The sequence below is a fragment of the Labrus mixtus genome, chromosome 14 (assembly GCF_963584025.1).
Source record: "Labrus mixtus chromosome 14, fLabMix1.1, whole genome shotgun sequence".
NCBI lineage: Eukaryota > Metazoa > Chordata > Actinopteri > Labriformes > Labridae > Labrus > Labrus mixtus.
In genome coordinates, this window is record NC_083625.1 from 22,556,855 (window position 1) to 22,584,222 (window position 27,368).

At 43.8% G+C, this 27,368-nt stretch overlaps 2 protein-coding genes and 1 long non-coding RNA gene across 4 annotated transcripts in view; 2 read left to right on the forward strand and 1 right to left on the reverse strand.

The window, feature by feature from the left end:
• trpv1 (transient receptor potential cation channel, subfamily V, member 1) overlaps positions 1-27,368 on the forward strand; it is a 127,076-nt gene that overhangs the window by 97,031 nt on the left and 2,677 nt on the right. The window contains exons 1-15 of one of the 2 annotated variants that reach the window (XM_061056217.1): positions 9,879-10,052; positions 10,332-10,493; positions 13,775-14,002; positions 14,154-14,311; positions 15,337-15,489; positions 18,723-18,860; positions 20,845-21,146; positions 21,733-21,909; positions 22,048-22,206; positions 22,352-22,447; positions 22,550-22,620; positions 23,717-23,882; positions 23,963-24,029; positions 25,951-26,285; positions 26,377-26,498. In XM_061056217.1, the coding sequence (XP_060912200.1) occupies positions 13,797-14,002; positions 14,154-14,311; positions 15,337-15,489; positions 18,723-18,860; positions 20,845-21,146; positions 21,733-21,909; positions 22,048-22,206; positions 22,352-22,447; positions 22,550-22,620; positions 23,717-23,882; positions 23,963-24,029; positions 25,951-26,285; positions 26,377-26,498 (2,150 nt within the window). In that variant the 5' untranslated portion in view covers positions 9,879-10,052; positions 10,332-10,493; positions 13,775-13,796. Of the gene's footprint in view, positions 1-9,878; positions 10,053-10,331; positions 10,494-13,774; positions 14,003-14,153; positions 14,312-15,336; positions 15,490-18,722; positions 18,861-20,844; positions 21,147-21,732; positions 21,910-22,047; positions 22,207-22,351; positions 22,448-22,549; positions 22,621-23,716; positions 23,883-23,962; positions 24,030-25,950; positions 26,286-26,376; positions 26,499-27,368 lie in introns of those variants that run through there. The other variant, XM_061056218.1, reaches the window with a different exon arrangement.
• On the forward strand, positions 89-8,587 carry shpk (sedoheptulokinase). Its single transcript, XM_061055855.1, has 7 exons — positions 89-270; positions 353-494; positions 4,597-4,771; positions 5,418-5,570; positions 6,653-6,828; positions 7,065-7,265; positions 7,735-8,587. The coding sequence occupies exons 1-7, from the start codon at positions 91-93 to the stop codon at positions 8,127-8,129; spliced, it is 1,422 nt and encodes a 473-aa protein (XP_060911838.1). The 5' UTR covers positions 89-90; the 3' UTR covers positions 8,130-8,587.
• Positions 22,703-27,368, reverse strand: part of LOC132988689 (uncharacterized) — a 124,940-nt gene continuing 120,274 nt past the window's right edge. Inside the window, exons 2-3 of the long non-coding RNA XR_009675847.1 lie at positions 22,923-23,071; positions 22,703-22,882 (exon numbers count right to left, since the gene is read on the reverse strand). This is a non-coding gene — a long non-coding RNA (uncharacterized LOC132988689). The remainder of the gene's footprint in view (positions 22,883-22,922; positions 23,072-27,368) is intronic.

Sequence of the window (27,368 nt, forward strand, 5' to 3'; positions counted from 1 at the left end):
TCTTTTAAATGTTCCTGCATGGAACTAGTTTTCTAATCTCCGATTGCCTTCCTGCACGTAAACGCAGCATTGTTGACTTTGCCCTGTTTGATGACAGTGGCTGAACGCTCAGTACGTGAAGCAGTCATGTCTGCCTTCATCCTCGGTTTAGACGTGGGAACAACCTCAGTGAAAGCCGTCCTGTTAGAAACTGACTCCAGATCGGTGGTTGAGAGTCACGCTTTGCCGACTGCGTCTGATATCAGCGACAATACCAACAACGGGATAAAGGTGAGCGATAAACACACAGCCTGCTGAACCTACCTGTGTCACTGACTGAGGTGTGATTGCAACATGTTTCCATCTCACGCAGGCGAAAGAGCAGGATCCCGGCCGGATAGTGGAGGCGCTGAACAGATGTGTCGGCCAGCTGTCCAGAGACAAGCTGCAGCGTGTCAGCAGCATCGGGCTGTCCGGGCAGATGCACGGAGTTTTATTCTGGAAAGCAAAGAGCGGTAAAGCTTCCTCTTTTCTTACCTGTCCTTGAACGCACCGTGTGGTCATCTGTGCAATAACGGCTGTGAGAACTGCGGTCAAGCCAGCCGCTCCTCGAGTTTACATGGTGAAGTGAGCCGCCCCTAAATGTGAAGTGCTCACGTATTCTGATCTTTATGGTAAATGCTCCGGACTCCAGAGCGAGCAGGAGTAACAGAGAGAGAGAGCGATGACGTCAAGTGCTAAATGTCTAGGTCTTACCATAAAACTGACTATGAGATACACGTGTATGAAACAGGAGTAAACAGAATACTGTACAGGGAATAGCTTCGGAGGTCGAGGAAGTTAGTGAGAGAATAATTCTGCGAGTCTGCGGTAACTTCCGTTTTTCAAAATAAGATGTTCACAATTAAAAAAAAAAAAAGGTTTTCTTGGAGAAAACAATAATTATATATATTTTCTTACATAAGTACACCATGATTCTGATATGGTTGGACTAAGTACTTCCTAGACTACTTGCAGAGTTACTGTGAAGTACTTTTACTGTGTACTTTTTGAGAAATCCGCTGTCAAAGTCCATAATAAAGCACTATGAGTTTTTTTTCTGACTTTGATGTCTTGTAAAAAAAATCCTTCCATAAGTAGAAAATGATTCTGATATGGTATTTTTCACACACGGTTTGTGTCAAAAGTACAGTTGAGCTCAGTACATGACAGTAATGTGAAGGCTGAAACTGATTTGATGCGTTACATTAACGCTCACTGGACTTATATATTTTCTGTTTTAGACTGCAAATCATGCACATATCTGCACAACTCCTCCATTGCACATTTTGTGTTTTATATTCTCTTATATATTTTTTTTTTGCTTTTTATATTTTTATCTTATTCTTTTTAAGCTGTCAGCAGGAGATCTTGTACTTTTATTCTGATTCTGAAGAGTCAATAACCCTGTTTCAAGGTGGAAAACCATAACCAGTTTGGAAATCCTTTGTCCTCTTACTGACTAAACTTAAATCTAGAATCCTCTCATAACCCTCTTATTGTCACTGTATAAACTTTTATTAAACACTATAAAAATTAACTCTTAAAAGAAGTCAACATACATTTGAGTATTCATTTCAGGCCCTGATCCTGGGGGCTTTGAGGTCGAGCACATAGCACAGTGGTTGTCCATGTCAAACACTGGCAGAAAATAAAATTATATTCAGTCACATAATGTGTACATTTTTAAGTTTATTTGCAGCTTTGTTTCTGTAAAATTATATGTAGCTTGTTAACTGGATCAGGATTAAGATCATTTGCTACTTGGACAATAATACTAATGCTAATTCTGGTGAAGCTGGTTTATACACCAGATTGAAACTTTTTTTAACATGTAAACACATACAAGAACTTTAAATGGCTCCTTAAAATTTGTCTGGCTGCCATTACATTTTTAACCCTTTTTAAAACTGAAATTTTCACGATAGTAGCTCAAATAAAAGTCAATATGAAGCAAACAATGAGCTCAACTGCAGATTGAGTGTACTTAAGCTAAATCAGGCAAAGTTTTTATTGAAACAATCAACACTAAATCCATGGATTCAAAGGAGAGAGGACCTTGAAACAGCGTTAAGGCTTCGGTCTTGAGAGCATGTTTGTTATTTTACACGTTTCATTTACATTTAGAGATAAATGAAGGAACATCTTGAATGTTGGTTTTCTTTTTATTTATGAATTGCAGAGATATTCAGTTGTCAACATCCATTGGACTGACTAAATCAACTCCAAAGTACTCAATGTGCATTGTGAAGCGGTATCTAGGACCTATCTGAAGACTTAGTATTGGCATATACTCATCACAAATAACTACAAGAAACAGTCTACAACAAGCCTGATTTCTATTCTCCCAATTATTGCAAATCTTTTTTTCTACAATAGCAGAAATGCATATTCTTTTCATATTTCTGATATTATTTATTTGTATTGTCATCTAACAAACACAATTGAAAACATTTTATTTGTAAATACATACATGGTGATGAAAAATAATTCTGATGATGCCACAATTGAACTCTGATCATCCTATCCACTCAGCAGATAGCCTCAGACTCCCCCTGCTCCTATAGCCATCTGTCTGTCACTCAGTTTCCCATCAGCTTCCATGCATACAGAAATCAATGATTCATTAAGATTAAGATTAAGAAACCAATGATTCTGGGGACTATGAAAAGCTGCATTTTGTGAACTCATTTTCAGAGGCTGTAGTTTGTTTAGATGTGTTAGATTGAATATGATTAAAATAAGTTTATCAGTTATACAACAAAACTTTTCATTAATATGTTATGTTGCCTCTATAGGATACAAAAAGACAAGAAATATGTCAGCATTGGTTTTTGAAGTGAAAAAGCGTTAGCATACAACTGTCATCTGCTACTCTGTTGAACATTAACATCAACTATTTAGAATAAACCTACCCTTGACGATTTGTCATCATTGGTTCCACATTGGTCTTTGGTAGCCTATACGCAAATATTCTACAAACTTATTGAGAAAATAGCTCTCCGCCGAATTGCGCACACAAAGTCCTCTCCGTCCGTCAAGTCCTCGGCGCAAATCACCTCCTCAACGCGTCAACAAGGAGAGGAAGAGGGGGTTTATGAGTTTAACGCTTTCTGATTTTCAAGGTAAAAATAAGGGTCAAGGTAAAATAAGTGTAAAAACAAACCCACACACTCAAAAGCTAAACAGAACATATAGGGTAAAACTAATGTCTATTTATAAGTTTAATTATTGTTAAAACATAAAATCGTTATAATTAATACACATTGTAATGTTGTGGGTTATGATGGCAAATAATAGGTTAAAGGACATGTATTTATGAAGTTAAAGGTAGGCCTATGTAAATGTATAGAACAACTTTTGAATATGAATTAACAGTTTTTTGAAAAGGGTCCCAGGGTTTGAGAAAATAACAGGCTCATTATTGTGCTGTATTATCTCAGAAAGTACACAGTAAAAGTACCTAAATGTACTTATGGAAGATTTTGTTTTTATATGACATCATAAAAAAGACTCATTATAGTGATTTATAATGGACTTTGACAGTGGATTTCTCAAAAAGTACACAGTAAAAGTACTTCATAGTACCTGTGCATGTAGTATAGGAAGTACTAAGTCCAACCATATCAGAATAATTTTCTACTTATGGAAGAACATATATTTTTATATTTTTTTCCCAGGAAAACACCTTATTTTGAAAAACGGAAGTTATCGCAGACTCGCAGTATTATTCTCAAACTAATTTCACCGACCTCCCAAGCTATTCCCGGAACAGTATTTTGTTTGCTCCCGTTTCATACACGTGTATCTCATAGCCATTTTTATGGTAAGACTTTGGCATTTATCACTTTTGTCTGGAAAAGGAGATTAATAACGGGTCAAAATCGCTCTCTCTCTCTGTTACTCCTGCTCGCTCTGCAGTCCGGAGCATTTACCATAAAGATCAGAATACGTGAGCACTTCACATTTAGGGGCGGCTCACTTCACCATGTAAACTCGAGGAGCGGCTGGCTTGACCGCAGTTGTTCACGGGAGGTTGAAGACTAGTCACACTGCTGCGATGTGGATCATCTGCAGGGGTTCGATAATCTACGGTGGCTGGGAAGTGCAAAGCAAAATTACAAAGTGTAAAACACTTTTACAAAATTTGAGACAAATTTACATTTTGAAAAACATTTTTACACTTTTAAAATCATCAATTCCGACATTTGGTACATTGCCTTTCTGTCAAGATTCTGTCATTTGTAAATTTGTTTGGGGACTGTTAATAGTGTTCTGCCACTTGTCATTTTGCTTTGCACTTCCCAGCCACCGTAGAGAATGCATGTTATCTCACCTAACAGACAACAAACAAAGGAGACAGAATACTACACTCCTCCTTCAGAAGAAGCTCTGCAGGGCTGATGCACATTGCATCACCATGTCGCCCTCTGCTGGTTGCATCTAAAGGTGGACATGCATTTAGTCTGGCATCATAAAAACACAACTGGTATCCTTATGTTTTCAAACCAAACCAAAACCATCAATGTGAATATGACTTATCTTGCTGAATGGTTCCTGTCTGCTGCCTCCTTGCAGGTTGTGATTGGTCGAACATGGAATTCTTCACACCCAGAGACACCAGTCAACTAATCACCTGGCAGGACGGACGCTGCAGCAGTCAATTCCTGTCCTCTCTTCCCAAGCCAGACTCTCATCTCAGCGTGGCCTCAGGGTTTGGCTGTGCAACAATCTTCTGGTACACGAGGAACAGGTGAGCAGACGCTTGTTAAAGGAAGAATGTGCAAACCGCTGTTTGGCCACACCTCCTCCTCACTGAAGCCTACGCTCTCCTCCAGAGACACACATCCAAGCCCCCCTCCCCTCACGTTCTCACTAAGGAGTTCTGAATTAGAGCGCACTATCATTAAGCACCATAAAGCGCAAGCGACAGACAAAATCATCCTTTGCTCGAGCTGCAGTCACCTGTGTCCTGCATTGTTGTGTTAGCATGCTAATGCTAGCGCTCTTCAGTTAGCTCGTAGCTTCATATTGCATGTAAACTGACACAGAATGATGGTGATCTAAAAATTCTTACTTGACATCTAAATAATCAGTGAGTATCTTCTTCTTCTTCTCTCTAGTCCTTCACTAAAAAGCTTTTATACACAAGGGGAGGAGCCGGCCGTCCATGTAAACACAGCTCTGACAACAACACAGCCAGCGGGACTCGAGCTTCTCCCTCATTGTAGACAGTCATGACTCAGAGAGACATTTATACAGGATAGACTCGATCTTTGATATATTTATGTGGAACATGTTGCACATTCTGCCTTTAAAGTTCCTCCATGTAGAGCCTTCTTCCCCAGCTTTGATGGATATTTGTACTCACTACATAAATATGTGTGGTTCTGCTGCAGGCCGGAGTTCCTTGAGGACTTCACAGTGGCAGGAACCATCCAGGACTATGTGGCGTCCATGCTGTGTGGTCTGGAAGAGTGTGTGATGACACCTCAGAATGCAGCCAGCTGGGGCTTCTTCAACACCACGTCCAACCAGTGGAACACTAACATGTATGTGATGTGTTTGTTTAACAACAACCAATGTCTGTGCTGAACAATGCAGATCTTCTTTTCTTTACTGGCTGACTTGTGTTCAAATAATTAATACATTAAATTTTTCCAAAGTTTGTGCATGATGGTGTTAAAAAGAAACAACTAAACACTAAGTACAGTTCTGTACCATATCAGCCTGTTTACACTCGGTATATTAACATGAGTCCTGTGTGATCTGGTCACAAGTAAAAGCCTCAACAACCTTTATCAGCCCATTAAAACATCAAAGCTGAAAAAGTGGAGCTACATTTTGTACAGGAGAAACAGAGAGAGAGCTTTCATAAAAGAGCGAGTTAGCAAGAGGAGGTAATATGATACATTAAATGAAGCCTAATGTTACTCTAAAGGAGCAGTATGTAACTCTGACTCCTAGTGTTTAAAATGTGTACTGCATTCCAGATTCTAATCATTGTAGAGAGCTGTCTCCCCCCCCCCCCTCTCTAGAGTCGATGCTCACACAGGTCACCATGTGGTGAACACTGAAGCTTCAGTGTTTATCCAGCTCTGCATTGGTCTGTAAACCTTTCTGTGTTCTAACTTCTCTCCATTTTTCAAAAGCATCTCCAATATTGATCCTAGTTTGAGCACGTTTCTGCTCGTGGAGCTTATTAGAAACATGCAGAGGCTTTTGAGGTCGGGTACAATCACTTCTATCTGAACCACTTCTCCTGCCCGCTTCCATCACTGCAACACCTGTTGACCTGATAACTGCTCTCATATCTGACAAACCGAGGGTCGTCCAAAACGGCAGTGTGGGGGTGCCTTAAAAGCGTCTACCTTCTCTGGTCCAAACAAATCCAGAACATTCAGGACCAGAATCTAAAGTTAGAAGGAGGACATACTGACTGCTGCATTGTTGTCAGAGAAGCCAGCACTTCAACATAACATGTTTCCTTAATGTCTGATCATATAGTAAGGTCACTTTATCATTTCACTCACTACATACTGCTCCTTTAATATCAGGTGTACATAGTGCCTGAGGTGTTTAGTCTAACCTACATAACCTCTTCGCTCTGTGTATGTGTGTTTGCATGCTCCAGCTTGACGGAAGCCGACTTCCCTTTGCACCTGCTCCCAAAGTGTGTGCCGTCTGGGGGCTTTGCGGGGAAGACGTGCTCTAACTGGCATGGTATCCCTGCTGGTACACCTGTAGCTGCTGCCCTGGGAGACTTCCAGTGCTCTGTCTACTCCTGCATGAGTGCGAACACAGACGCAGGTGAAACCGGATGTGCAGACATGTCTTCACTTGATGCAGTGAATGCAGCGCATGTATTTAATCATATGTATGTTACATGTTGCATCCATCAGTAGTTAAAGCATGAGTAATGTACATAACTTCAGAGCAGAAAAAGAACACCTTATGCTTCAGGTGTCGTCCCTCTCTCTCATGCCATGCTGTAAACTCTTCATTCATTCACCTTGATCACATTCTTTCTTCTGTTGTTTTTGCAGTTCTTAACATCAGCACCTCTGCTCAGCTGACCTTCGCCATGCCAGCTGGCTTCAAACCTCCAGACTCTCCTCCGCCCGCCTCCTCCGTCGCCTACTTCCCTCACTTCAACGACTCGTACTTGGCGGTGGCGGCTTCACTGAACGGAGGGAACGTGATGGCGACATTTGTGGGGATGCTCGGCGCCTGGATGAAAGAGCTCGGTACGTGGGTGGTTCAAGGGGAGGGGTTAGATAATCTGAGCGTTTGTTTCAGACTTTTAGGGATAAATCCTAATGACAACGTGTCAGAGTTCAGACAGGTACACATCAAACTGACAACAAAGAACGAGCTGCAGCGGAAACCGACTCCTGCGTCCTGTTGCCCGCTGCTGATGGGCCAAGAAGCCGTCGCACTGTTCCCACCAAACTGATAGCAGCCTACTGCAGAGTAGTTTGTTCATTCTGCATGAGAGACAATAACTGGAGGAAACAAACTGCAGAGAACAGAGGTTTATCATTTATCTGATGAGCACGTTTGGAGGGGGTGTGTTATTTGAGGAAGGCGGGGCCTGTGAGTAAGTTCTTAATGTTCTGTGTCCAGAGAGAGATATAGTGTTTCTAAGTGATTTAACTGCACGCTGATGCCAAAAACGTTAAATTGTCGATACTAAAAAGCTGGTCCTCCCTGCAGGTGCAGAGCTAAGCGATGTCTGCTTGTATGAGAAGTTGATCCACTGCGCCCTGAATCAGGAAACGAGCGACCTGAGGGTGAGTCCCACAGTCCTGGGAGAGAGACACGACCCGCTTTGCCTCGGCCACGTGACCAACATCTCCACCGCCAATCTGTCTCTGGGTCATGTGACCAGGGCTCTGTGCCGAGGAGTGCTGGACAACATCACCGCCATGATGCCTGCTGAGCGGCTGCAGCAGGCGGGCGTGAGCAGGATTGTGGGTTGTGGGAGCGCTCTTGCCCGGAACGAGGTGCTGAGACAGGAAGTGGAGAAGGCGTTTCCTCAGCCGGTGGTGTACGGACAAAACGCGGACTCTGCTGTCGGCGTGGCCATGCTCCTCTGTGACTTACTTTGAACTAGACTTCTATGTAAACCTGTCACGCTGGAGCGCTGTCTCAGATTTTGCAGTCTTACATCTTCTGATGATTTAAAACGTTGAGGACCAAATGATTGAAGCTATTATGAAGAATATTTAACAGGAAGGAATACTTTTACTTTCTGAGCATGCAGCAGATCTACGATTCATTCCAGCTCACTGGATTGTTGATTTGGACAAAAGAGAGGAGGAGAACTTATTAATCTGGTAACAAAGGACCGGTCTCAAGACCACTTTTTGAAGGTCTCAGACTTGACAGACTCCGGACTTTAAAAAGGACATATTATCCCCTTTCTCCACCTCTTCAAACAGTCCCCTGTGGTCTAATTGCTCTGATTTTTATCCCCCGGTTACGGCCGCAGCCTTCCCGGTGTTACGGTCTAAGTGAGTGACACGCCCCCTAACCACAAGATGATGATTTTTCAGAGATAGTTATGGTCTTGACTCAGTCCTGATCCCTGAATGTCTTGGTCTTGTCTCGGTCTCTGAGCACTCTGGTCTCGGGTATGTCTGGGTCTCGGTTAGATTGCTCTTGACTACAACATTACTTCATCTATACAGCATCATTTCTAAGAATCATTTTTTATTTTTTAAAATATTTCAGAGTTAAAAGATCCTTAAAATGTCCTTTGAGCTAACTTGAAAATGTTTCTACAACCAAATTATCAATGTACTGAGTCCAGGACTAAACCTCATTTTTCCCAGTTTCAGGAGGGAGACTGTAACGTTTATGTATTATTCTGTTTTTAATCAATGCTTAAATAAGGATGATTGTTGCTTTTCTTTGCCTTGATTGAAAGTCTTCCATCTTGAAGTCGTCTGTAGTTTTCTTCTTTGCATTTGTCAGTGTGAATTTAGCTCGAGGAGTTCGTCCACCTCGTTTTAACACGCAGCCTTTGCAGGTGTTTTCTTGCTTCTGCTGATCTGATGCTCTTTTCATGGTAGTGGTGAGAAAGAAGGATACGAAACCAAAATTAAATGCAAAGAAGCCTTTTCTTGTACTTTCCTCAGTTATTATTAGAGAAAGCTTTAAAGGTGACATATTCTCCTCCTCTTCAACCAGTTTAAATAAATCTCAGAGCTCCTCAAAACATGTGTGTGAAGTGTCTTGTTGTAAATCCACTCTGATCCTGTATTTGATCATGTCTATAAACCCCTCTATTTCAGCCCTGCTCAGAACAGACTGTTTCTGTGTCTGTACCTTTAAATGTAAATGAGCTGTGGGGCACTGGTGGCACAGTGGTTAGTGCGCACGCCCCATGTATGGAGGCTTTACTCCTCCAAGCTCCTCCCACCTGTGGCTCCTTTCCCGCATGTCATTCCCCACTCTCTCTCTCTCTCTCCCTGATTTCTGAATCTATCCACTGTTCTATCTCTCAATTAAAGGCACAAAAAAAAATGTAAATGAACTTTTCACTGATTTAGCAGCTGATTGTAAATTTGAATTGAGAGCACAGTGTGTGAATAAAATGTAGACAATGAACTTTGGAGGGAAGCTGCAGGCCTTTATTTAATCTGTGATGATGATGTAGTGGGTGCTGGATCGATGCTCATTGTGTTATAAACGTTATAAACATCCTGTCACCACCTTGCAGGCATGTGTGTGCTCTGAGGGGGTGAAAACAGGAAGTGATCTTAAGAAATGAAATCATCAGGCCTCATGTCGTTCACGCTGGTACAGTGTTGACTCTGCAACCACACAGTCACAGGACCAAACACACACACACAGACACACACACACACACACACACACATACATGCAATTAAATGAAACCAAGAAGAAGCAGCTTAGACAGACAGGAAGTATATCAGCAGCATTATGGACTAAAAAAAGACGCCTCACTGAATTAAAGACGAAGACAAGAAAGCCACTGGTGTGCGAGAACAGCTGCATGTGAAACGGTGAGTGTCCAGTTATCAGCTTTTATACCTCCTGCATGATGTTTGTAAAGTGGTGGTGCTCTTTAAGGTCACGTTCTCCAGCAGTTCACTTCATTGGGCTGTAAGTGCTCTGAGCGTTGCCTCTGACGTCCTCATTGTGAGCACATTTGTGTTAAAGTCAGATAATTCACTGCTAATCTGTGGGGAATCCTTTGTGGTATTTTTTTTTTGCTGTCAGATGGTCAATCCAGCATCCTTTTAAGCACTCAAGGCTCCATAATGTGCTCTGATATTCTCTAGGGCGGGTCACTTGATCTCCCTCTGGCTTGTCCGGGATAATCTTGTCTCCTCAGGACGCCACTCCAGAAGAGCATCTCTCCTGGACACTCATCTCCACACTCTGCTCTGTTGTTTGTTATTTTAAACAAGGAAACTAATCCAGAACAGGAGGACATCATTCTGGTGAGTACATCATCCTGTGTTTTCTCTTTATTCTAGTTTGTTATTGATAGAAGGAAAATGATGCCAACATGTTGGAGAATTAATCTCTTCCCTCTTTGCACCAACGCTTCTTGGTGCTTTATGATTTCATACATTTGAACATACAGCCATGCAAACAGAGGGAAGAATGCATCTTTATTTATTATTGTACATCAGTGTTATATTTATTCTGCATCCAAACATGTCTGCCTGTAGGTCGTTCTCAATCAATACAAGCATGAATAATACATGGTCAATACATGTTGACCACCGGCACACACAGAGGATTTAAAAGACATCTTTCATTCACTTACGTGTTTCTAAGTCATGTCTAGAAACCTCTACATGAGGAAGTGAAATCAGAAACCTAAAATAAGACCTTCACACTTCCTTGTTTTTCATTCGTTGTTTCTTTCCGTTCTGTTCATTCCTCTCATGACGCTCACGAGGCAATCAGTGTTTCCACTGCGGCGTCTTGATTCCTCATTTCCAGGCTGAAATAGGGAACAAGAAGACACCAAACACTGGGTTCCTTTTCTCGGCAACCACCCGTTAGTTTGGTTTATCTGAACTCTGCAGAAATATTCTTATTTATTTGACTGGCTGATTCTGATTCATCCTCTTACTAACTGTAGTGTGACCGATCGGGTTTTTCTGCAGAGAAGAGTTGTGTGTTTGGCTGCCATGGAAATCTTCTTCTTCTAAATACAAGTCTTTGTTAGTCACTGAGGGGGCAACCATCACATGTCTGAAAATATGTCTGCAGTGCCCTTAAAGGCCTGCGAGGTGATCCCCTGTGGTAAACAGGCGTCCCGCCCAGCTGATACATTCTCACAGCAGCTCGTGTTGCAAAATTAGACAAAGACAAGAGGAGAGAAAAAATGTTGTGCAGCTTAAACGTGTTTATTCTCCTGGTCGTCCCAACGACCTTCAGATGGCTCTGAACCCGGGGTTGAAGAGTCCCTACGATCACTGACTCAGTACTGGAAAGACCCACATTCACAACAAGTCACAGTCGCACTTTAATGCTTCTGCCTCCACCCTAAAATCATTAGACACAGTTTATCACTCCGCCCTCAGATTTATCACTGGTGACAAATATTCCACTCATCATTGCATCCTGTACGATAAAGGTGGTTGGCCTTCACTAACAGTTAGACGTGAACAGCATTGGCTGCTATTTATTTATAAATCACTTGCGGGTAATCTACCAGCATACATCACTTCTTTATTAATCTGGGCTGATAATCAGTATCAAACTCGATCAAGTGACTGGCTAATGTTAACGGTTCCACATGTAAAAACGAACTTTGGGAAAACATCATTCACCTTTTGTGCTGCACACACCTGGAACACAATACAAAACACATTAAAACTCAATACAATGGTTACCATGGGTCAATTTAAAAAATTGATCACAGTTCACTGTACTCACGAGTGTAAATGTTATTAACTGTAGTTACCTGCTTACTTCTTATTCTTCTGGTCTTATAATCAATGTATTTTGTCTTCGTTGTCTTTTTTTTTGTCTCTTATTCGTTTTAATTGTACTCTCGACGTCATTGTAAATGAGGGCTTGCCCTCAATGATTTCTCGAGAATAAATAAAGGTAAAATGAAATGAAATCAAGAAAACACATCTGCTAACGTTATGTCACCCTAAGGCCAAATATTCTGTAAAATCCTCTTCACCATGTTTTTCTCACACTAATCGGTGTCTCTAGTCTGTCTTCAAACCCCCCAATGATGAGAAAAGTCCATCCTCTCCGTCTTTTACCTGCTCCACTTTTCAGAAAATGTGTGCTCAAACAGACCGTTTGGAGATTTTCCCTTCACGACATCACAAAGGGCAGTAACCCCTCCCCCAGGTGGGTGACACTCCCACAGCTAGGTGTTTGTTCTGCCCTCTGAGTCTGCCTTCTCACCGTAAACAATAGGACATGGAGCTAGAAAGACCAAGACACCCGAGCCCTTCCAGAGAGGGGGCGTGGTCAGACACAGCTCATTAACATTTAAAGGTACAGATACAGAAACAGCCTGTTCTGAGCAGGGCTGAAATAGAGGGGTTTATAGACATGATCAAATACAGGATCAGAGTGGATTTAGAACAAGACACTTCAAACACATGTTTTGAGGAGCTCTGAGACTTATTTACACTGGTTGAAGAGGAGGAGGATATGTGACCTTTAAAAAAAAAGTATCAGTTTGACCTTAAAAGTTGTGGAACATGAGCACACTCCTTTCTATGTTAACATGTATCATTATTACTCGGCTTACTCAAATTTTGTAGAATATTTAACCTTGGCTCCTCTAGTGCTGTCGCCTTACAGTAAAGAGGTTCCTGGTTCAAATCCCCGTCTGACAGGATCCTCTCTGTGTGGAGTTTGCATGTTCTCCCCGTGTATGTGTGGGTTCTCTCCGGGTACTCCGGCTTCCTCTCACAGTCCAAAGACATGCTCGTCAGGTTCTGGTGACTCTAAATTGTCCGTAGGTGTTAATGTGTGTGGCTGGTTGTCTGTCTCTATATGTCAGCCCTGTGATTGGCTGGTAAACAGTCCAGGGTTTACACCCCGCCTCTTGCCCAATGACAGCTGGGATCGGCTCCAGACCCTTGCAAGCCTGAACGGGAAAGGTTTTTTTAGATAAGGGATGGATGGATTTATCTTAACCCTTCTTTTGCTCTTTTTAATATTGATTATATCTAAATTAGGGCTGTTAGCATTAACTAGTTAATCGCGATTCATTGAAGTTTTTGATCCAGTAGATGTCGCCCTTGAGCACCAGCATGAAACCAAAACGAACTGCTGTTTGGCCACACCTCCTCCATACTGAAGCCTCCTCTCTCCTCCAGAGACACACCTCCAACCCCCTACACTCGTGTTCACATAAAGGAGTTTAAAACAAGCAGCGGACACAATTGTCCTCGGCTCGAGCTGCAATCACCTGTGGCGTGCATTGTTGTGTTAGCATGCTAATGTTAGTGCTCTTTAGTTAGCTGGTAGCTTCACATTGCATATACTGTAAACCAACACAGAATGAGCGTGATCTAAAAACGCTTAAGTGACATCCAAATAATCAGTGAACAATAATGGAATTATAGAATTTCAATCATGAAATCATCAGAAATGCGATTAATCACAATTAACTGGAGCAATTTAGCGATTAATCGTGATGAAATATTGAAATTGTTTCATAGGGCTAATTTAAAAACTTGACTGGATGTGTAGGTTGCTGTGTGACAACATGAGTTGTATTTCTACGCAGACAACTTGATAAAGAGGACGAGATGAAGAAGTCGGACATGTTTTCCTTTGAGCTGGAGACAGACAACAGGACGGCTGAGGAGTACGAGCGGGACAAAGCAGAGAGGAAAGATGAAGGTGCCTCTTCCCTATTTGGCCCGAAATCGCCTAAGGCTCCCATGGACACTGATTACCAGGAGGAAATGGAGAAGACCAGACCTCAACTCAGATTCAAAATTGGCTCTGGCTTGTGAGTCGCTCCAGGCACTTATATGATCTCTGCTGTTTTTATTGCTCATTACAGCGCTGTGTCTGTGTGATATCAAACCACACGGTGGAGATCTATGTGGAGTGTGAAGCTGTTTGACCTTTTTGACCCTCGAGTCTGTTTCTGTTCACAGAGTGGATACAGGAGAGGGCAACAGCAGCGGGGGGGGAGACAATGAGAGGTTTACCAGAGAGAGACTGTTTGAAGCCGCAGCTAGCAGAGACGCCAGCCGGCTGGACGGCCTGCACCTCTACCTGCACCAGAAGATGATGAAACTCTCCGACTCGTTGTGTGAGTTTGACTCCTCCTACAATGCAACACACACACACATACACACACACACACACACACACACACACACACACACACACACACACACACACACACACACACACACACACACACACACACACACACACAGCGAAGAGGTTATGTAGGTTAGACTAAACACCTCAGGCACTATGTACACCTGATATTAAGGTCCAGTCAGTGAGATGTGTAGTGAGTGAGATGATAAAGTGACCTTACTATATGATCATTAAGGAAACATGTTATGTTGAAGTGCTGGCTTCTCTGACAACAATGCAGCAGCCAGTATGTCCTCCTTCTAACTTTAGATTCTGGTCCTGAATGCTCTGGATTTGTTGTTCAGATAGAAGTGATTGTACCCGACCTAAAAAGCCTCTGCATGTTTCTAATAAGCTCCACGAGCAGAAACGTGCTCAAACTAGGATCAATATTGGAGATGCTTTTGAAAAATGGAGAGAGGTTAGAACACAGAAAGGTTTACAGACCGATGCAGAGCTGGATAAACACTGAAGCTTCAGTGTCCACCACATGGTGACCTGTGTGAGCATCGACTCTAGAGAGGAGGGGGGGAGACAGCTCTCTACAATGTTATGAATCTGGACTGCAGTACCCATTTTAAACACTAGGTGTCAGAGTGACATATTGCTCCTTTAACGTTGTAATCTTCTGAAAAATGCCGGTCACATAACCGTTAACTTGCACAAAGGCATCCTTCTTCTTCGTAACCGATAACTCACACAACCAAACACACACCAAACGCACATCTAAACCAGTGAGTGTATGAGGGTGGACATCGAGATCTGGTGCTCACTTTCCATCTTGCCATCCAGAGTTTTCAACAACCACTGAATTAAAAAATAAGACTCCTCCTTCAAAGCCTTTCGTTTTAACACTTTGACTTCAGTTAGAGTCCAATCGGCGCTCTCACAGGTATTTTCATCTACTCGAGTAAAGAATGTGTGAACTGTACTTTTGTCACCGTCCTGAATGTGTGGTCACACCTGCAGATCAGTCCTATGGGAAAACCGCCCTGATGAAGGCCCTGCTGCACCTTAGAGATGGCAAGAACGAGACGGTGGAGCGGATGATCGAGGTGTCAGAGAAGATAGGGGACATTGAGAAGTTTGTGAACGCAGCCTACACCAACGACTACTACAAAGGTAAACTGTGTGTGTGAGGCAGAGCGGCTGTGTGAATAAACTTTAACAACAACTGTGACTGTTTTACTACATTACTCATGTGACACTCACTCTCCCGCCTCCAGCTGGTTCAGAATGCAGCAGTTCGGTTTTCTTACAACACAAGTAACACAAAGACGTGCCCCTCCGGAAATCTGTCACCTACCAAACCCACTGACACCATCAAAGTCAAAGTCAACTTTATTGTCAATTTCAAAATATGCCAGACATACAGTGGAATCGAAATTGCGTTTGTTTCCGACCCGCGGTGCAATACAACCAAAATGAGGTAGAAAGATAAAAATAAAATGAGGTAAAAATAAGATAAATAATATTTACAGTAATAAATTCTAAATTGTGCAAAATGGTAAATAAAATAAATAAAATACAATTTTAAGAAAAAGTAAACTTGTGCAATATGTGCAGTGTGCATTAAACAGATTGATAATTAGTTATTATTCCAGAGTTCTTGGTGGCAAACGGGAGGGGGTTTCAACATCCAGTGTTCGTGGGGGCAGAGGGGAGGGAAGGAAGAGAGGGGAGAGAGTTAAGCTTCCTGACAGCTTGGTGGAAGAAGCTGTTTCCCAGTCTGGTGGAGCCGGCCCTCAGGCTGCGGTACCGTCTCCCCGATGGCAGGAGGCTGAAGAGGCTGTGTGAGGGGTGGGTGGGGTCACGCACAATGCTGGTTGCTTTGCGGATGAGGCGGGTACCGTAGAGGTCCAGAAGAGAGGGGAGTGGGACACCGATAATCCGTTCAGCAGCCTTCACTGTGCGCTGCAGGGTCTTGCGGTTGGCAGCAGTGCAGCTCCCAAGCCACACAGTGATGCAGCTGGTCAGGATGCTCTCGATGGTGCCTCTGTAGAAGGAGCACATGATGGTTGGGGGGGGCTCGTGCTCTCTTCAGCTTGCGGAGGAAGTAGAGGCGCTGCTGGGACTTCTTGGCCAGTGATGTGGTGTTGGTTGTCCAGGAGAGATCCTCACTGATGTGAACCCTCAGGAACTTGGTGCTGCTCACTCTCTCCACAACAGCACCGTCGATGGTCAGTGGGTTGTTTAGGAGTGGGGACTCTCCGGAAGTCGACAACAACCTCCTTGGTCTTGTCGACGTTCAGGAAGAGGTTGTTGTCTCTGCACCATGTGGCCAGTTGGCTGACCTCCATCCTGTAGTGCGTCTCATCGTTGTTGGAGATGAGACCAACCACTGTTGTGTCGTCCGCGAACTTCACAATGTGGTTGCTGCTGAAGGATGGAGCGCAGTCGTGGGTCAGCAGCGTGAAGAGCAGGGGGCTGAGCACAAAACCTTGGGGGGCCCCAGTGCTCATGACGGTGGTTTTTGATGTGCTGCCACCGACCCGCACTGTCTGAGGCCTTTCGCTGAGGAAGTCCAGCAGCCAGTTGCACAGGGAAGTGCTGAGCCCCAGCTGGTCCAGTTTGCCGATCAGCTGCTGAGGGATGATGGTGTTGAATGCTGAACTGAAGTCTATGAACAGCATTCTGACGTATAAGTTTTTGGTGTCCAGGTGGGTGAGGGCTGGGTGAAGAGCAGAACAGATGGCATCCTCGGTGGATCTGTTACCTCGGTATGCAAACTGGTAGGGGTCCAGGGTGGCGGGGAGGGTGGATTTGATGTAGGCCATGACTAACCTTTCAAAGCACTTCATGGCGATGGGGGTCAGTGCAACGGGTCGATAGTCATTGAAAGTGGATGGTGAGGGCTTCTTTGGAACGGGTATGATGGTGGTGGCTTTGAAGCACGACGGAACAACAGCCTGACTTAGAGAAGCGTTGAAAATGTCCGTGAAGACATCTTTGAGCTCCTCTGCACAGTCCTTCAGCACACGGCCAGGAATGTTGTCTGCACCTGCAGCCTTGCGGGTGTTGATCTTGGAGAAGGTTCTCTTCACGCTGGCTGCAGTCAGGCACAGGGTCTGGTCGTGGGGAGGGGGGGGTGGTCTTCTGTGGGGGCGTGCTGTTGTGTGCTTCAAACCTGGCAAAGAAGCTGTTGAGGTCGTTCAGCAGAGAGGTGTTGCTGTCACAGGTCTGTGGCTTGGGTTTGTAGTCCGTGATGGTCTGGATACCACACCACAGGCTCTGCGTGTCTCTGCTGTCCTTGAAGTGACCGGTTATTTTTTGTGTGTAGCTGCGTTTGGCTTCCCTGATACCACTGGACAGGTTGGCCCTCGCTGTTCTCAGGCAGGCTGCGTCCCCAGCCCGCGTACCTCTCCTGTCAGCCACGGCTTCTGGTTAGCCCGGGTGGTGATGGTTCTGGTGGTGGTGACATCAGCAATACATTTGCAAATGTAGGAGGTAACAGTGTCAGAATACTGACACAATGTCTGTGTGGTTGTTGTAGGTGGCTGCCTGCTTAAACATCTCCCAGTCTGTGGTATCAGCCCCCACTACCACAGAATCAGAGAAGGGGTATGACGGCTTGCAGTGGCACTGTGTAAAAAAGCTGCTGTGTCACCAGCGGGGAGGCTGGAGCGAGATCTAACCTGATGTTTTGCCGATGCACTTAGTGCCCTGGGCCCTCTGCAGATCTCAGGCCCCTGGGCAATTGCCCGGTTGCCCCATTGAACCTATCGCCCCGATTTTAGCTTCTCTTTCCTGTTAGTTCTAGAAATGGTTTTAAAACTTTACTTTACTTGTCATGTTTTAAATCCCGTATGGGTCTGGCTCAAAGCTACATCACTGAACCATTGACACCGTGGTTTGACCCCACAGTCTCAGATCCTCAAGTGGGGGCCTCCTGGTCGCTCTAAAGTCGAGGTTTAAAACTATAGATGGCCGCGCTTTTCCCGTCATGGCGCCTCGACTCTGTGTTTGGGTTCTTCTGCTTTGATCTAAAACAGACCTGATTCTACGAGGGCGCAAAAGGGTGCACTGCACCCTCCTTTTAAATTTCTGCACCCTCAATTGAATGAACACAAAATAATAACTGTAGTTTGTTTGTTTCAATAAGTAATCAAGGCTTTAATAAGACAACAGTGACTGTGATGGTCATGACAGGAGTACGTGACCGGTCTGTTCCCTGGGGAGCACATGCAGACCCATAACACCTACGCTGTTCTTTCATTGATGTTGCCGGTCCCTGTAGCTGCTGCACCCCCTTTCATTTCAGATGCACTCAAAGTCATTTTGTTCTAGGACCAGGCCTTCTGTCAAAGCACTTTGTTAACACGGTGCTTAATGTTTACTCTTTGTGACTGTGACAGGTCAGACAGCTCTGCATATAGCCATCGAGAGGCGGAGTCTCCCCTATGTGAAGCTGCTGGTCAGTAAAGGAGCAGACGTCCACACCAAAGCCTGCGGGACATTCTTCCAACCTCACGATGGACCCAACTTCTACTTTGGTGAGTTCTTGCTGCCGCTGCTGTCGGTGAGGAACCTGCATGTTAGCATGAGATGAAATATCTTTATTGTCACTGTGCAAGTACAACTAAATACTGTTGGAGCAAAACTGTAGATGCCTGATAGAAGTAGATAAATATAGAAAACATACTAACCAGCCAATATACAGAATATACAAATTATTCTAAACAAGAAATGTTGACAATAAAGGTATATAAAGTGACAGGTGCTGAGCTGATACTGATGGAATATTGCACAGACAGGTTGAGAGTCAGTGTGTAAAGGAGGGAGAGGGTCCCTCACCCTCTGGGTCCAGGGGACAGTGGAAGGGGGCTTCTGTGGTGCAGAGAGTCACCAAATGCAGGAGGAAGGGGTTGAGGGTCTCTGGTTCTAGGGGAGAGTGGGGAAGGTCGCTGCTGGGTCTTCACAAGTGAAAGTGGCATCTTGTGGGAGAGCTCCGAGCCGCAGCGTCTGTGTGCGCCGGCATCTTAATTCCTGAACTTTAAGAGGGAACAAGTAACCAAAAGCATTATTTTCTAAGCTGGTCATTTCACAACATGTCATTTTTCTTTTGAGTGATTAAATTTACTTCTCACAAGTATCTTCTACTACTTGATGAAAAAAACATAAAATCTATTTTAAAAACAAAGACACAAATGTTCCCAGCAATCTGCCTTAATGTGCCAAAACATTCATATCAGAAACGCTGATAAGCCAAGGCTATAATGTTGAAGACAACACCGCCCCCATGTGTTGATGTGTGATACTGCACGTGTGCAAAGGTTTCCTCAAACGGGGAGGAGGATCCTGTTCAGATGCAGGAGTCAGGAAAGTCTTTATGAACCTGCAGGGGCTTGAAACCACACAATGCAATGACGCCGTCTATTTGAGCTGCAGGATTTCTGGTCCTGCACCAGTACTCACGCTCAGACCCACCACCACCCCAGGCAGCATCCACCTGCAGGCTCTGACTGGGGAGTTTAAGATATTATATCATCACTTCTCATATTTCTGCATGTAAAATAAAACAGCGAGGAGTGCTGCTGTCGGAGCCTAAACACCAAACACGGACTGTGTTCTGCTGCTGCGATAAATATTTCAAACAAATGCAAACGAGAGTCATCTGAGCGGGCTTGCAGGTTATCTTCATATCTCTGTTTATCTGTGGTTGTCAGGTGATGTAGCCTAAACATGCAGCGCTTTGAAGATATGGGAAATTAAAAAGCCTGTGCTGAAGCTCCACAGAGTGTTCAGTGGTGGACGCTACTTTCCTAAGATCTTTATGTCCTCTAAGCCTCCATGCAAAATGGCAGCGCTTTTCTCCCTCATTGTGTCATAATCATGCAAACAGAACAAATAATTTGAGGGTATAATGTGAGAGGGTTTTGCTAATTCAGTGTTCTGAGAAGACAAACAGAACTCCTCCTTTGTCACACACTGGACTTGAGGATTGTCTTTGAACAAGTTTGTTCCAGCCCACATACAGTAAATGTCTGGGCCTCTTGAAGGGACAGTATATGGGCCCTTCATTTAATATCAACCCATGCACATTGGATCAGCACCGTTCAGCAAGGGGGTCATTAAACGCACTTTATGTAGGTGCAGGGCGGTGCAAAAACAGCAGACTGAGGAAGAAGATATGTCTGCACACTTGCTCAAATGCCACAAAAACGTTTTATTTCATTACAACGTTTCAACCAGAGGTCTTCTTTAGGCACTCAAGAATGATCACCTGAAGAAGACCTCTGGTCGAAACGCTGTGATTGTGATGGGATAAAAACTATTTGTGGCATTTGAGCAAGTGTGCAGTTCTAGTCTCTGAAACATCAGCGGTAGAAAACAAATATAAGACAGAAGAGAGGGACTTTATTGGCACCATGAATTGTCTGGCAGCAGTGTCAGAGCTCTGCTGTGAAGGATCACACGTGTACTTTGATTGAATGTAGTCACACAAAAAACCACGTCTTCTTCTTGGTCTGTCCTCAGGTGAGCTGCCTCTGTCTCTGGCAGCCTGCACCAACCAGCCCGACGTGGTCAACTTCCTCATGCTGAACGAGTACAAGCGAGCGCAGCCTGAGGTGAAGGACTCTCATGGGAACACGGTGCTGCACGCCCTGGTGGTGGTGGCGGCTGAGAACTTCAAAGAAAACACAGAGTTCGTCACCAACATGTATGACTTCATCCTCAAGACTGCTGCCAGCCTGTACCCCAAACTAAAGCTGGAGGACATCAAGAACGACAAGGGGCTGACACCTCTCAAACTGGCTGCCAAGACGGGAAAGATCGGGGTAAACACCTGCGGGACATGAGCTAATCAGACCTATTTGTTTTTTTGAACCAGGCTGTAAACATGTTAATCTCTGCTGTAAAAAAAGGCTTTTTTGAATGAACTGCAGGATTTTACACTTATACATTGGCGTCATTTTTTAACAACAGAGAATGCTGCTTGGCAAAAAAATTTAACCTGCTCCGGAAAAAATTAAGACAAATGATAGTTTCGGAGTCAGTGTGCAAACATGATTAACAACATGAGATTAGATTTTTTCTTAATGAAAAAAACAGATTCAGTTTGCAGAGGCCTTCAGAGCTGCACAGTGTGTGCCAATCAAGACATGAGCTATTCAGACCTGTTTGAATGGGTGTGTATGTGACTTTCGGGGCTTCTGCAGCCAGCCTCTAGTGGACACTCGAGGAACTGCAGTTCTTTTTGCACTTGAGGATTACCGCACTGGTAATTGCCGCTTGTTCTGGATTGAGGTCTTCAGTCCTGCTAGCTGGCATTGAGTCACAAACACGTCTACTATGTCACGCTTGATAAAATAAATGTATCTAAATAAACACTAAATATTTTTCTTTCCTTTTGTTTGTCTGCAGATTTTTTCACACATCCTAAAAAGGGAATTCGATGAGAGTCACACCAAACATTTGTCCAGGAAGTTCACACAGTGGGTTTACGGGCCTGTCACCTCCTCGCTGTACGACCTCGCCTCCGTGGACTCGTACGAGGACAACTCAGTGGTGGAGATACTCGTCTATTCCAATGGCATTCCTGTGAGCATTTTGACTCCAGTCACAGCAGCTTTTATTATTCTGTACTCATGACCTTTATCAAAACAAACTGGATCCAAGCTGCATGACTTCATCACTGTAGTTGAGTTTAATCCCTAAAGTCGTCCTGTCTTGTCTCAGAACCGTCATGAGATGCTTCAGACGGAGCCTCTGAGCCGGCTGATGGAGTCAAAGTGGAAGAAGTTTGCAGGTGGAATGTTTTTTTTCAACTTCCTGGTCTACCTACTGTACCTGATCATTTTCACTCTAGTGGCCTACAATAAGAAGTCAGATAAGAAGGTGAGATAGCCGATCACACAGAAGCCGTTTTCACACATGCACTCCTGAAAAGGTATAAATATGTCAGGAGGACCGCCCCTGAAATCCTCCTGATCTGGTTGTTCACACAATGTTATGTGTCTTGTGTTTCTTCTCCGTTCCACAGCTGCCATTTCCCATTGAATACAACACAATGGGTTACCTGTATGTTTCAGGCCAACTCGTGACAGCTTTGTCAAACTGCTATTTTTTTATCACTGGGGTGAGTACCCTTTAAATTCAAAGTCCAGACGCTAATATGGCAACCTAATGCAAACTGTGTTCTAATATCATCAGCTGTTTTAATGATGTTTTCTGTCTCTAGATCATGGACATGTGGATGAAACGGCCGAAGATGCAGACATTGCTGGTTGATGGCTATTATGAGATTCTGTTGTAAGTATTGATGCTAATTTGTGAAATGTAGGGCTGTCAGCGGTAATCGCATCATGTTTTTTTCCCCATCGAATGGATCGCAGGCCTTTTGTCCCTTCAGGCTCCCCGTAGTTAGTCGTCCTCAGTGTCTCCCTGTAGTCTCAGTGATGTAAAAGAAGGACTCTGCTGCATCTTTGAATGTCTCATTTCACTTTAACAAACTCTCAGACAGCTCAGCTGACAAGTCCAAAGTAATATCCACCTTATGACATCACACATTGACCTATGACATCACACATTGACCTATGGCATCACACATTGACCTATGACATCACACATTGACCTTTGTTAACGTTCCTTTGAGCTGTTTGACCTCAGTTTGGGATCCCTAACCACTTCCTGTTTCTGTGCTTAACTTCATGTTCTAACCTTCACTCTACAGGAAAGGCCTTACTTTATTTCAAAATAAAAGCTGGTTTGTGTCCAAACAGGAAGTTAAATACCCTCAGCTCAAGGGCCACCTGGCATCTAATCGCCCGGAGAAAAGGTGCATGATTTGCAGAAGTAAAATGCTAATATTCGGCTATGAAGGACTTACGCCACGGTCAACTGACTTCAACACCACTGAGCTTCCAACTCCAGTTTCATGCTTTCACCTCGGCGTGATGACGTTAAGTGTTACAGACAAACTCTGTAGTCCAAGTTAGCTAGTTTTTAGCAACCGTCTTTTTGGTAGACAAATCTTGAAATTTCAGAATTTCCAGATGTATTTTATGTTCAAAAATCCCGTAGACTTCAAGACGATAAAACCTGAGGTGCTAAAATGCTAATACATTTTCTGGGTTCTAGGACTCGTTACTTCAGCGCTCTATTCAGTGACGATCTATCATTCTCCTTGTGGGGAGTGGTTGGGTGGCACGCTAGCGCCTTCTATTGACCAGCCGCCACTGCCGAACACTTAAGGCTCCTTTGGAGACTAAACCGACATAAAAACAAGACAAGCATCATCTCGTCAAACTAGCAGACTTCATAATGTAGCTATCTGCTGCGGCTGTGTGTTTGTCATCATTTATAATCCTGAAGCTCCGCAGGATCTCAGAGGCTTCTCTGTTTGTAGTCTGGTGCAGGGGGCCCTCTTCCTGGTTGCCGCCGGTCTGTACCTGTCCAGGCAGCCGGCGTACCTGAGCTTCCTGGTGCTGTGTCTCGCTCTCAGCTGGGTCAATCTGCTCTACTTCTCCCGAGGCGATAAACACATGGGCGTCTACAGCATCATGATACAGAAGGTAGACGGTCCTCACAGGTCATTCTGCTCCACGGTGAACGTCTGATCCCTGAATCCTTTTGTCTCATTTATTTCTTGTAGATGATCCTCAGTGACATCATGCGCTTCCTCTCCGTCTACGCCGTCTTCCTCTTTGGGTTCTCAGCAGGTAGTCATTCAAAAAACACCTGATACTCTCTTTAAAGGTACAACATGTAGAATTTTATTTGAACGTCAGCACGGCCCTGTCAGAAAAAGTTCTTTGGATTACCGACACAGAAGCAGAGCTTTGTACCTTTGTGAACAAGGTTGGCACAACTTAACAAAGCATACATTTAAAGGGGACATATTATGAAAAATCCACTTGCACAGTGTTTATGAACATTTATTTGGGTAACCTGAGTGTCTACCAGCCCACAAAATATGAAGTCCATCAAGTCCTTTGTTTGTGGTCTGCATAAGTCTTACAACACAGAGAAAAATGCCCCGTTTCTAATTTGCTCTCCTTGTGATGTCATAGACACACACACCAAAACGGAGCGTTCTGAGAGAGCTGGTTTATACAGGCTCACAAACCTCCTCTGGTGCTTGATTCATGTTATATTTTGACCAAAGCACAGCACAGATGTTTCATTTAGACCACAGGGGACTGTTTGAAAAGGTGGAGAAGGGGGATAATATGTCCTCTTTAAAGCAACAATACGTAACCATTCAACCTTAAAATAGAAGTTACAGAGGTCGATTTAACAGAACAATGACTTTCAACAGGGAGAATGGTGTCTCTCACATGTCCACAGAGCTCCCAGGTCTCCTGTTTTCAGCACTGTGTAACTTTGTCAGCGAAGTCATCTCATGAGAAGTGCGTACGTCTTTATGGCGCTAGTTCACACAGCAGCCTTCAGCTACAAAGCAGCCAGTTAGCCCGTCTCTGTACTGATTTATACGACGGCTGAGGCTAAGAGGAAGAGGACGGAGACAGATGAGGAGAAGGAGAGAGAGTGAGAGAGCGAGAAGCAAAGTGTACATCCCTGCATATATTACTCAGAACAGATTGAGACGTAACGTTAGCGATGTCATCGTTGTCTCATGGTTAGCAGCTTTAGCGGCTACAGAAATCAGAATCAGAATCAAAATCAGAATCGGGTTTTATTGCCAAGTACATTTACACATACAAGGAATTTGGTGTATTGGTGCTAAACAATTAACAAGGAAACAACGCAGAACTAGTAACAACTTAAATAATACAGTATAAGAAGCTATTACAATATATAAAATAGAATTTAAAGATGTAAAATATAAAATATAAAAAATAAAAATAAAAGACACAAAATGTACAAAAGGTGCAATTTAAGAGCTGTGTAGTGGACTATGAGAAAAAAAAATCTTACAGTGTATGTAACCTACTCACAGAGTGCATGTAAGAAAATAAATTTTAAGTCCAGTGGGCATTAATGTAACGTATAGTTACAATAGTTATAATAGTTCAGCATTCGCATTACTCTGATTGAAAGTCGTCTAACCCGAGTTATGTCTCAGGTTCGATCCTAATAAATCAATAAATCCATCTGACACCAAAACAACATCTCTTTCCTCGTCCATCTTCAAGTTTTATTAGCTTTATAAGTTTTGAACCTTGCAAACCTATCTCAACCAGCATGTAATAAATGAGCCTCTCCAATGTAGACATTTAGCCACGGCCTATAGTCGTCATGGTAACAGGTACATACACAGACACATACTCCACATGCTAGCAGTTAGCTAATAACAGGCTGTAGACGCTAGCAGAGTAAACAAGGTTCTTTAGCTGATGCATGTTGTTGAAGAGGAGGAGGAGTTAACAGCACGATGTGTGTCTCAGGACAGTGCAGTTACACTCCATCAGTGGGCTCCAGTGTGCACCAAAAGGAATTCCTATTGTTGCTTTAAAGTGATATCACTTCTTTTTGTATGGGACTTTTTTGAAGAGGTTAAAGTTTGTCTTTCTACAAACCCGTTTCACATACGTGTATTGCTGAAGTTTCATGTGTACTACCCCATTTCAAAGTACCTCAGGTGTACTGGATGTAATCTGCTTCCTATCTCTGTCACAGCGGTGGTCACCCTGCTCATAACGCCTGAAGAGAAAAACACGACCACTGTAGCTCCGGGAAAAGGGCGTCTCTATGTTACCCTTGAGGACAACGAGCTCTGCATGAAACCGAGCTTTGCAAATATCTCCCACACCACGCTGCAGCTCTTCAAGTTCACCATCGGCATGGGCGACATGGAGTTCACCCATGACCACCAGTACATAGGGATCTTCTACATACTCCTTATTGCCTACATCATCCTCACTTACATCCTGCTGCTCAACATGCTCATCGCCCTCATGAACCGCACTGTGGAGAAGACCACCATGGAGAGCGACAGCATCTGGAAGCTGCAGGTGAGGTGTCCAAGAGGGAGTGACTGTGTAGGGCTGAGTTTCTGTTTTTGTTGCAGCTGTGGTTTGATGACACGGTGTGATTGTTCCTCAGAGGGCAATTACCATCCTGGACATGGAGAAGAGGCTGCCTCGGTGCATGAGGAAGAGGCTTCGCTGCGGGGTGGATATAAACCTGGGAAAGAATATTGAAGATGGCTGTCGGAGGTGTTTCAGGTTTGCTTCTTTTGTTTGGGGACAATAAGCAATGCCCCACTTTTTTAGAAGTATTGACAGGGCAGCCGCTCTCTTAAGCTAACAAGTTCAGTGTGCGGAGCTCAAAAGATGTTCTCTGTTACTGTTTTTCAAATTTTATAAATGTATCCGATGAACTTTTTTAATAATGCAGATTCCTGTTGATCGGCTACGTAAGCCTGGCTCAGATGACAGGATAATTGGGCCAAATTTTCCATGACACTGAAGCTTCAGTGTTTATCCAGCTCTGCATCGGTCTGTCAACCTTTCTGCGTTCTAACCTCTCTCCATTTTTCAAAAGCATCTCCAATATTGATCCTAGTTTGAGCACGTTTCTGCTCGTGGAGCTTATTAGAAACATGCAGAGGATTTTTAGGTCGGGTACAATCACTTCTATCTGAACCACTTCTCTTGCCCGCTTCCATCGCTGCAACACCTGTTGACCTGATAACTGCTCTCATATCTGGCAAACTGAGGGGCGTCCAAAACGGCCGTGTGGGGGTGCCTTAAAAGCGCCTACCTTCTCTGGTCCAAACAAATCCAGATCATTCAGGGCCAGAATCTAAAGTTAGAAGGAGGACATACTGGCTGCTGCATTGTTGTCAGAGAAGCCAGCACTTCAACATAACATGTTTCCTTAATGATCATATAGTAAGGTCACTTTATCATTTCACTCACATCTTACAGACTGCTCCTTTAAATGTATTAACATTAAGTAGATTGCCTGACCCTTTCATTAGTTATGACTGCTTTAAATGTTCTTTAAGCCAGGCAGGTTAAGTATGAGACATTGAAATGATTCACAGGGTTGATATTCCTGTTGCTCTTTTATAAACAGCAGTAAATAACGTC